This window comes from Aplidium turbinatum, chromosome 1 (genome assembly GCF_918807975.1).
Source record: "Aplidium turbinatum chromosome 1, kaAplTurb1.1, whole genome shotgun sequence".
NCBI lineage: Eukaryota > Metazoa > Chordata > Ascidiacea > Aplousobranchia > Polyclinidae > Aplidium > Aplidium turbinatum.
Window position 1 is genome coordinate 4,866,715 of NC_137472.1, and position 11,685 is coordinate 4,878,399.

At 43.2% G+C, this 11,685-nt stretch overlaps 1 protein-coding gene across 1 annotated transcript; it reads left to right on the forward strand.

Annotated features, from left to right (window-relative positions):
* Nucleotides 1-472: 472 nt before the first annotated feature.
* On the forward strand, nucleotides 473-5,941 carry LOC145768406 (uncharacterized). Its single transcript, XM_082579931.1, has one exon. The coding sequence runs from the start codon at nucleotides 473-475 to the stop codon at nucleotides 5,939-5,941; it is 5,469 nt and encodes a 1,822-aa protein (XP_082436057.1).
* Nucleotides 5,942-11,685: the final 5,744 nt, after the last annotated feature.

Here is an 11,685-nt window from a genome sequence, read left to right on the forward strand (position 1 = left end):
TGACATCGCTAGAGTTAGGACGTATTTTTGCTGTCTCTTAATTACTAGACAGTGGTTGTTTCAATAATTGGTAATCCTTTCATCAACCTCATCACTCGAATTAAGTTGGTCATTGTTATTCCTTTAAGTGTTTACATCATAGGCTTGAGCCACAATTATACTGTGTTACCCATCTCCTTTGGTGATTTAACTGAGTGTGGTATTTTAGACAGTGTGGGTGTCAAGTCAGGAATAATTAGGTATAGGTTGACGACTGATCTACCAGACTATCCACTAAAATTAAGTAGGCGAGCAGCGGCGGTAACATCATTACCAATTAGTGATTGATTAAAATTGTTTTGCGTAAGTTAAAGTACGCTAGTTAAATTTGGTTGTAGACTACTCCCTGGAAGCGAAGTGTTCTATTGGTGCGGTAAGTTGTTCATTGTTTCTTTTATTTGATTAATTTGTTTACTTTGTCATTAACTGTGTGATGTCTGAGCCTGAAAGGATTGCTCAGCAAGATGGTTTGCCTCCAAATGTGGAAACCAAGCCAGACGTGTATGCACAGCTGAACGACATGCGTGCAGAGCTGGCAAAGGCTACCGACCGCACAGAGGCGTTGCTGTCTTTAGTGCAGAATCAACTCAGCAATAAGGCTAATTCTAATGTTGAAGGTAAAACTGAACCGTCATGGTCATCTGGGGCAGCCAACCAGTTCGACCAGGATGGGACTTCTGGCAGTAGTGGTACTAGCAGGGAGCAATATCAGGTTATAGATGCGCTCTCGGGTCACGACCTCTCTCCGAGTCTGAAAAGCGAGGTTCAGTTTCATGGCAAAACCACAGTGCCGCCTGACTTTCGCGGTGAACCACAATTGACGCCCGGTTATGCAACTAGTTATGGATTCTCAAGAAGAGCAAGTGCGCCACCTGGCTTCCAGTCCAGGTCTGATGTGCCCAATATTTGGTCTGATAATCAGGGTCACATGCCCAGAGACTGGACTCCTAGACAGACTAGTTATTTACGCTCCGCACCCCAACCCAGTCGGCCTTATATGGCGCCTACATCACCGGCTGTGCAGCTTCCCCAGCTGCAGCTGAGGAAATTTAGTGGGGACATTGGGCAGTATCCATCCTTTGTCCAAGAGTTTAAGGCATTCGTTGAAGGCAGCTGCTATGATAGTCATAGACGGCTATTATACCTGCAGATGTATGTCACCGGAGAGCCAGCCAGGTTGATCCAAAATTGTAATGTCTACCCAGACAAGGGGGAAGGATACTATAAAGCATGGGAGCTTTTAAATAATCGGTATGGCAACAACCTCAGGATGCGGGTGAAAGTTAAGGAAGAACTGATAAAGGGTCCCAAAATCCGTTCATCAGACTCAGAGCGACTCAATGACATGGCTCTCCGGATGAACAATTGCAAATGCCTTTTTGAAGCAGGTGGCAACTTGGGAGAACTTAACGGTTCGGAAATATTAAGCCTCCTGTTAGCTCGCTTACCCCTAAAGCTTCAAGAAAGGTTTGCTGAGTTGGCATTTCACAAACAGCGTGTAGGGGAGCAGGCCACTTTTGTAGATCTTTTGGAGTTAGTTAACGATGCAGCTCGCTATGCCGAAATGGAGTGGGCTCAACAGGTATTTAAGGCACAGGCAAATAATGACTTCCATTTGAAAACACACCAGAAAGAACACAACCGGAAGGACAGGATATTGGCAGTCTCCAACAACATGACGGGGAATGTTAAAACTTCTGTAAAAAAGGAATGTCCTGTTTGCAGTGAGGACCACCCCATCTGGCGTTGTAATACTTTCCTAGAGACATCCATATCCGACCGCCGCAATTTGGTGCGTGAGTGGGGACTTTGTTTCAACTGCTTAAAAGGGGGTCACCTTGCATCTAAATGCAACTTTAGGAAGCATTGCCAGAAATGCCATCAAAGACACAACACTCTACTTCATTACGACGGCGAGCAAACAACTGTACCTAACAAGTCCCTCTTTGCATCGACGCCGATAGAAGTACCTACCCACCCCGTCTTAAGCATTGTACCGGTAAAGGTTTGGGGGGGTGACCAGGAACAAGCTATTTGTACCTATGCTCTTATGGATACCGGCTCCACCACAAGCATTTGCACTCAACGCTTGGTGAAAAGATTGAGGTTAAAAGAATCCATTGGAGGTGCATCTCTCCAAGGCATTGGTAACTCGGCCACCTGCCATTCTAAAGTCAAAGCGCTGCACATCCAGGGAATGGCAGAAGATGAAGTCTTTGCAATTCCTTCGGTGATGGTACTACAAAAACTACCTAATCTGTCAGACAATATCCCCTCTAATAGGATTTCAGGAGAGTACAATCACTTAAGGGACATTCAATTTCCTAAACTGCCTTCACAACAAGTGGATTTACTGATAGGCATGGATGCCCATGAGGTCTTCCGTATTAAAGAGCAGCGCTGTGGTAAGGCTGGTGAACCATTTGGGTGGCATACAGCAATTGGATGGACATTGTTTGGAGCCGAATTTGAAGAAAATGTCAACTCGGATAGTGGTGGCACTGGCATCAGCCTTACGGCAGTGAAAACCTCGGAAGGGCTCCATGAACAAGTGCTGCAGTTCTTGGAACAAGATTTTAAGGATGCCGAAGAGGTCCAACAGGTGTCCATGTCCAGGGAGGATCAAAGGGCCTTATCATTCATGGAAGACTCGGTTAAAAAGGTTGGTGGCCATTATCAAATGAGACTCCCCTGGCGAGATGAAAACGTACCCCTCCCAAATAACCGGATTGTGGCAGAGCGGCGCCTTCAGTCTCTTAAAAACAAACTTGTTTGTAACGAGGAGGTAAGGGGCTTATATGCTCAAAAAATTAATGAGTACATTGTAAACGAATATGCCAGTCAGGTGACTAATCCCACTCCTTCAGATCGTACATGGTACCTCCCTCACCACGCTACAGGGCCGAAGTTTCGAGTGGTTTTTGATTGTGCTGCCAAATACAAGGGAGTTTCCCTTAACAGCACACTGTTGCAGGGTCCAGACCTCTGCAACAATTTAACCGGTGTACTTCTTAGATTTCGTCAGGATCCAATCGCATTCATTGCAGACATCCGCAGTATGTTCCACCAGGTGCGAGTGGACCCTGCAGACAGAGATGCTCTCCGATTTCTTTGGTGGCCTGATGGTGACCTGGGTAAGACGCCGGCGGAATATCAAATGAATGCATTTCCCTTTGGTGCAACATGTTCGCCTAGTTGCACCTCTTATGCACTCCTGCAAACAGCAAAGGACAATGCCACCGGTGCATGCAAAGAGGTAAGAGACACAGTAGGTAACAGCTTTTATGTCGACGACCTCTTAAAATCATGTGGTAGTGCAGATGAAGCTACCAAACTAATAAGTGAGCTTCTTCCATTGCTGCACAGTGGTGGGTTCCATCTGACCAAGTTCGTCGCGAATTACCCAGATGTTTTGAGTTGTGTTTTAGACGATGACATCGCCAAGTCTGGACCGGATGTTTCACTGCATGACGAGACAGTTGAGAAGGCCTTGGGTGTTTTCTGGAGCACCTCGGCAGATTGTCTCAAGGTCCAAGTTGACGTGAAGGAGAAGCCAATGAGCAGGCGAGGACTTCTTTCCATGATTAATCAGGTGTATGATGTCTTAGGCATAGTTCAACCGTTTGTTTTGCCCATAAGGAAGCTTTTACAGGAATCGTGTCGAGATGGGAGCGGCTGGGATGACATCATTTCAGAAACTGCACGCCAGCAGTGGCAAACTTGGTTGCATGGACTACCACAACTGCGTAACGTCTCTATACCACGCAGCTTTAAATTGGCCGACAAGGTTTGCGTTAGCATCGAGTTACATGTTTTTTCTGATGCGAGCACTGTGGGGTATGGTGTGGCCAGTTACATTCGTATTGTGTATGCTGATAATTCGGTAAGTTGTGTCTTTTGTATGGGGAAATCTCGAGTAGCGCCTTCTAAACCTGTGACTGTACCCCGACTCGAGTTAACTGCAGCCACTATGGCCGTGAAACTAAGTACGTTTATTTGCAACATGCTTGAATTTGACTTTAACAACGTGTATTTTTGGACTGACGCTACCATTGTGCTCCAGTACATCCAGAATTGTGCCTCTCGCTTTCATACGTTTGTGGCTAATCGGCTTCAGGTCATTCATAACTACTCCACACCTGAACAATGGCGTTATGTTCCCACCAGTGTCAATCCGGCTGACATTGCCTCTCGTGGGTTAATGCCTAATCGGGTCGACACTGCTGGACTTTGGTTTAATGGTCCTGAATTTTTAAGTGAATGTGTAAGCAATTGGCCGCAGCAGCCAGACGTGATTACAGTGCCATTGAATGATGATGATGAAATGAAGAACGTTTGCATGGCTACTACCGCAGCAGCGGAAGACAATTTGCTGAAACTGCTCCTGATGCGTCACTCGAAGTACTGGAAAATCCAAAGATCAGTGGCATGGCTAAAGAGATTCAAAGCGTATATCTTGTGGAAACATTCCAGTTCACCACAGCCGAAGGTTGGTCCACTTACAGGCGCAGAGATGTTAGAAGCCACTACCGACCTCGTCAAACTTGTACAGTGGGATGATTTCCCTGAAGCAATGACAAGATTACAATCTCTACCCAACAATGAACTTTTACCTGACAGGGAGTTGTGCAACAATCCAGCACTCAAGCCACTACGGAAACTTAGTCCCATTCTGTTGGACGGTGTATTACGAGTAGGTGGACGGCTGAGGAATGTGGATCTACCTTTAAACATCAAGCATCCCATGATTCTCCCACCCAACAATCCGTTAACACAAATGCTAATTTGCAACCGGCATGAAGAGTCTGGACATAGTGGAACTTCGCATGTTTTGAACTCTCTGATGTCAACCTTCTGGATCATTCGTGGTCGTGCGGCCGTACAAAAGGTTCTAAGCTCTTGCCTTCGTTGTCGGGTGTGGAACACTCGCGTTGGGACGCAACGTATGGGCGATCTCCCAGAATCAAGAACGGAAGCCGGAAAGAAACCCTTTCACTCCACTGGCGTCGATTTGATGGGCCCATTGCTTATTAAGCAGGGAAGGAGTACCGTCAAAAGGTACGTCGTTCTGTTTACTTGTATGGCGTCACGTGCCGTCCATTTAGAAGTCGCCGAATCGCTGGAAGCAGCTGCATTTATTCAAGCATTTCGAAGGTTCATTTGTCGGCGTGGCAAACCAGAGGTTGTTTTCAGTGACAACGCCACCAACTTTAAAGGCGCCGAGCGTGAGCTGAACGACGGCGTGAAGTCTTGGAAGAGTGCCAAGTTCCAACATGCAATGACTCAAAGCGAGATCGAGTGGAAATACAATCCCCCAGCCTGTTCACACTCAGGTGGTGTCTGGGAACGTTTAATCAGATCGGTTAGAAAGCACATGCGCCTCATGGTAGGGGAAACCAGCTTAGATGATTTCGAGCTGTCAACTTTGATCAGCGAAATAGAGCGAATCTTGAATGATCGGCCCATTACTGACGTTTCAACTGATCCAAAAGACTTTATGGCTTTAACACCAAGTATGTTGCTTACCGGGACGCTGGAAACGGTCTTGCCGAATGAAGTGTCGACGAAGAGAGATCTGTATCGACGATCCTGGCGCAAAACCCAAGCTGTTGCGGACAAATTTTGGAGTCGCTGGCTGACCGATTATTTGCCAATGCTCCAGCCTAGAAACAAGTGGTATGGGACCTCTCCAAACCTGGAGATTGGTGACCTGGTGTTAATAGCGGACGATAATGTCAAACGCGGCTGTTGGCCCAAGGCTATAGTGAGAGAATGCTACGCTGATTCAGATGGCCTGGTACGTCGGGTGCGCGTCCAAACTGCGGACAATGTATTGATTAGAGACGTGAGAAAAATCTGTTTGCTAGAAGGACATTTGGGCACTCAGCCCTCTGTGACATGAACTGTTTCTGCTGCGGCTTCGCTGATCGATAATTTTGTTTGTTATATGTATTAAGTTAGGCATTGCTATGTTTCACTAGGTGGGCTTAACCTGTCTTGGATTGCAGTGCCAATTACTAGTTTTGGTAGCACTGCTAATAGTGACACACGACTGCTACCTTTAGGTTTAGTCTGCTAATTTTATTTCTTGACTGCTCTTTGAATTTGATATCATTTTTGTTTTTAGTGTCTGTAACCAATGATCTAACTTTGGCGCTATTTAGGGCGTACTGGATAATCTTGTCATAATTTTGTGTTGCCTTTATTATCCTCATTGTGTGTTGTAATTATGTAATAGATCAATGTGTTCAACCTTAGTTACACTGCTGTTTTCGGTTAGGTTACAATAACTACCTGCATGCTTGTGTTGTGATTATTCGTTGTTAGTTACTTTCGTACGTTAGGTTAGGAAACTCCCCACGGTGCCTCGCCTCTTGCATAATACCTTTCTCTAATTATGTCCTTGCCATTTCTAATTTAGGAACCGTGTGCCTTGATTGCACCGAGTAGTTTTGTCCATTTACTCGTTATAGTCGTAGTGTAACATCTTTACATCTACTAGGTAGCTATCTTGTTACCGCTCTTAACAGTCGTGCTTGACTAGGTAGCAATCTTGTTACAGCTCTTGACACTCGTGCTTGAATGTGTAGTATCGTCTTGTGCGTTTCATATCGTTTGAAGGATCCGTTGTTTTGTAAAAGGTCATGCCCTTTTAGGGGGCGGTATGTTACGGATCCCCTTCATATCTGAGCGTTCTTGCAACTGTTAAATTCTTTATCGATTGTCGATCAATTAATCTCGTGACGTCATCTCGCGGTCGCTTTGGAACTGTCTTTTAGATACTGACATCGCTAGAGTTAGGACGTATTTTTGCTGTCTCTTAATTACTAGACAGTGGTTGTTTCAATAATTGGTAATCCTTTCATCAACCTCATCACTCGAATTAAGTTGGTCATTGTTATTCCTTTAAGTGTTTACATCATAGGCTTGAGCCACAATTATACTGTGTTACCCATCTCCTTTGGTGATTTAACTGAGTGTGGTATTTTAGACAGTGTGGGTGTCAAGTCAGGAATAATTAGGTATAGGTTGACGACTGATCTACCAGACTATCCACTAAAATTAAGTAGGCGAGCAGCGGCGGTAACAGTAGATACTAACGACCTGCTTTAACCTGATGTTGCGAGTTCGCTGTGGTAGTAGCGGTATGCACCAGCTTTCGGAACACTGTTCCCTAGTCATGTGTTTTATAACTTGTCCACTTAATTGTGAATGAACTAGGCTATTAGAGTAGCCTACGCAGTGTTTTGTGAGACACAAACAACTATTTAGGCTACTCCCTTAATCCACTGTTGAAACTATGCATGTCCATTCCAATATTGCAGATTAGGTGAATGAAACATGGTTGGGCGAGCAAAGCTAGCAAGAAAATTTTACTAAAATATAAACAAAATTACGTATGAAATGTTGCTGGTACATATAAAATTACAACCCGATAAACGCTGCACGAACTAAATATGAGTGGTCCTCCAGCCGTAGGTTTGGGAAGCAGTCAATACGGCCTTGCATGATTTAAGCTATTACATATCCAGCTTTTGTAGCAACGTTTCTATGTTTTGAACACTCAAAAAACATTAAACAGACTAAAATGAGTGGGCCCCTAACCAGCAGTGGTCCCCCTCTCGCCGGCGGGTATAGGGGCGGGTAACACGGCTCTGATTGCAAGCAATTTAGATTTTTACTTCACAGACATGATCTTCCGAATGCTAAGAATAAACTCAATGAATTTCTAAAAAAGGCAGGTGCTGTAACCATCCAGTTGCAAACATTGCACTATTGATTCAGACACCTGCTAGCAACCAAACAGATTTGCATTTAGTGATCATGTTATATAGACAAAGCAATGATTGCCTGCACGCTTATGTGAGTCCGTAAATGTAATCTGAAATGCAGTGGAAATACTGTCAATTAATTGGTATCCGTAGAGCTGAGTAGCGTTTTTGTAGAAAAAAACATGCATAGATCTAAGTCAGGATTGAAAAATATATGGGCTCCTAGCTTGCGTGAGTGCTAGGCAATACTGCCGTCCCAAGGTAAAGCGACGTAACTACAGAAAAGTAAAAACCGAGAAAAAGCGCTTCAAAGTTAATCATAAACCATAACTACATTTTAATCGCAATTTAACATTTGATGCCTCTAACTAAAAGAACTTGCCTACATTTTGTTTGAATGAGAACAAAAACATTGATTGTTGTCCTAATTTTCGCTAATTAAGATAATTAGTGTAGTTACGTCGCTTTACCTTTGTTAATCTGATTGTTTTTCTGACTGTGCTGCAAAGGCAAACCAGCATATCTCAAACAATGCATTAGATTCACACACAAAATTTGTAATATTGTTCAAATACAATGCAGTATCTTTAGTCAACATCTATTAAGTCAAGTGAGTTGTCATTGGTGGGTAGTGGTTCCCAAAATTGACGTCGATTTGCCGGCATAAGCGGGCATAGCTTGCTTAGTATGTCCCCGCGTTTTCATGCTGGCACACCACGCGGTGCTGAACGAGATGATGGAACACTGTCGACTTTGAACCTCTTCTTTAAGAAATCAAGGGATTGGTAGTCAGCATTGATGCTGTGGGAAGTTTTGTACTTAATCGACCTCGATCCTCTCTGGAACAGCACGGCACTCATATCAGCAAGCTTAACACGCGGGACTGCCTTGGAGAGCTGGGCTCTATGAGAACCATCCACAAACTGCTGATTCTGTTCACTAAAATGATGCTACAAGGCGCTTTATGAAGAGTGTTTACTGTTTGAGTACAGAGGCTGCAAAGTCAACCCATTAACAAAAGATTAACCTCATTTATCAATACAAAACGAGCGAAACAATTGGCCTTGTTTGGCAGAGACTGACACCCCATTGAGAATTTGGGATTAACTCTAGACAGTACTGCAATTCGACGTAACTGGGATTATTTGCTCTAGATTCTATGGTAAAACGACGTAATTGCCAGTTACGTCGTTTTGGCTTTGCATATATCATCTTTACATGTAGTTACGTCGTTTTACCAACAAATATCTCGCAAACTACTGCAGTTACGCTGTTGAATCTTTGCTTGAAAAAAAATATAGTCTTTGCGAAGCGTTTACCAATAAAAAGTGGGAAAATCAAAAATCTGTAGTTACGTCGCTTTACCTTGAGACGGCAAAATACCGGATTTAGATAAAGAGTGGCCCTTAGCCTAAAAATTCCCCCTTTCGAAGCCACCAAACCTTTATCTTAACGGCCACAAAGATGAGTATTTCATACAGTCATGATTGGTGGTGGAGAAACATACATCTAGCCTATGTGTAGAAATTAACCATTTGAAGACAACTAATGTTTGTAATTTAATTTCGAACGTTTTGTGGAATAATAAAACAGAAAAGGTTGATCAAATAAAATATAAATAGCTTGTCATAGCTATTTATATTTGTCCTGGGGTATCCTTTTTAGATCTACCAAGGTTTTTTTGCTAGATCTGTGCTTGCGTGCCAGCTAGCTCGTAATTGTTGTTTCAACTGTAGATTTACTTGTGTCCTGGGGTAGCCGTTTTAGGTCTGTCAAGGATTGCATTGCTAGGTCTGTGCTTGCGTTCCAGCTAGCTTGTATGCTTTGTTTCAATAATTGTAAATTTACTTGCATCCTGGGGTAGCCTTTTTAAGTCTGCCAAGGATTGCATTGCTAGGTCTGTGCTTGAGTGCCAGCTAGCTCGTAATTGTTGTTTCAACTGTAGATTTACTTGTGTCCTGGGGTAGCCGTTTTAGGTCTGTCAGGGATTGCATTGCTTGGTCTGTGCTTGCGTTCCAGCTAGCTTGTATGCTTTGTTTCAATAATTGTAAATTTACTTGCATCCTGGGGTAGCCTTTTTAAGTCTGCCAAGGATTGCATTGCTAGGTCTGTGCTTGCGTGCCAGCTAGCTCGTAATTGTTGTTTCAACTGTAGATTTACTTGTGTCCTGGGGTAGCCGTTTTAGGTCTGCCAAGGATTGCATTGCTAGGTCTGTGCTTGAGTGCTAGCTACAGTAGCTTGTAATCTATGTTTCAATTCAATTTTTTACTTATGTGTTTTGCTACGCAGCCCTGCTAGGTCTGCACTTATACGCCATCGAGCTCGTAAACTTTATTTTAATTGCTAAATTAATTGTAATTAAATTTGTGTCCTGAGACATCCTTTTTAAGTTTGTCAAGGATTTAGTTTAATTGGTAAAATTATTTTGTCTTTTTGTGTTTATCCCTTGGTGCGAGGCACCGTACCATTGTTGTAGACAATTAACCATTGTGGTTTTTGTCATCTTTGATATAATCTTTAAGAATTAGTTTTGTATAATCTTTACTTTGTCGAAGTGATTGGTTAATTTTTTTTGCACTGTTTTGGTTGGCGTGAGCAGCCACATAGGGTTGCATAATGCATATGTCTTGCTACAGGTTTGAAGAGCCGATATTAAGGTAGTCTTCATCAAACCTTAGCTTACAAGAACCAAGGTAGGTAAAAGTATTTGCAATTTTGAGTTTTTGTTAGTCTGTCACTGATGACTAGGGGAAAAGCCAGTAAGGGTTCTGAAAAAAAGTCGAAATGTTCTGTTCTGTATCCACTACTTATGAAACATCTTACATAGTAGATGTAGCCAATATGCAATTAGAGTTGAGCTCAATTAGTAGAGAAATTAACTCCCTGGTTGCAGAGAGTTGGTGTGTTATTGTTGCCGACATGAGGAATAAGCGTACCCTTCTTTTGGAAAAGATTTCACACATGCAAATAGCTATTTTACAGGCGGATATTGTAAGTGGTTCTCTTCTCGAAAAAAGTTAAACAATATAGAAAAGGAGCTTTATAGCTCAATGAAAAGGTGTAACTCGCTTGTCTCGAGTTGCAGTCAGCTCTCTATTAATACCCCTGTGAATGCAGATACTCTGTCAGGTGGTGCTGCTCAATCTAGTAACGTGACTGCAAAGGAAGTAGAGCAAAGGCCAGTCAAGCTAAGCCCTCATGCTCCACCCTTTCAAGTGCAGAGTGGTTCAGGACAAGGTGGGTCTTTACAATACAGTAGCCTACAGGAGAGTCAAATTACTGGCCCGGTTTTAAACCTGTGACTGTGGGCCCCTTCTTAATTTAGAAAAATTTGATGGAAGTGTGTTAAAGTTTTGCAATTTCAAGTATAAGCTCAAAAAATATGTTGTTGCAATATCGGTCCACAGAGAACAGGCTTGCCTACTTAGAAGACCATTGTGTTGAGAAAGCACTGGAAGTAGTTTCAGGGCTAAGCTGTCTTGACGATAGTGAAAGGGCATATGAGATGGCATGAAGATTAGAGAAGCGCTTCAAAAGTCCAGGAAAGTTAATGGCCAGGAAAAAAGAAGACTTGTTGCAAGGTCCCCTCATTTCAGAGTGGGATGCCAAAGGGCTCTTGGACCTCTGCCACAAGATGTATGTGTGAGGTCAGCTTTGATGATTGGGGCAAGTCATATCTGCTTAATAGCGATGACATGCTCCAAAGGATTTTCCAACGTCTCCCTTACAAACTAAAAGAATAGTTTGTAAATATAGATTATCAAGAGGCAGACTGCGCAACCTTCTCTGACCTCAGAGTCTTGGTTGAAGATGCGACATCACGGGCGAACAGCGAATATGGACACTTAATGGATTCTGATAGAAATTTGAAGAA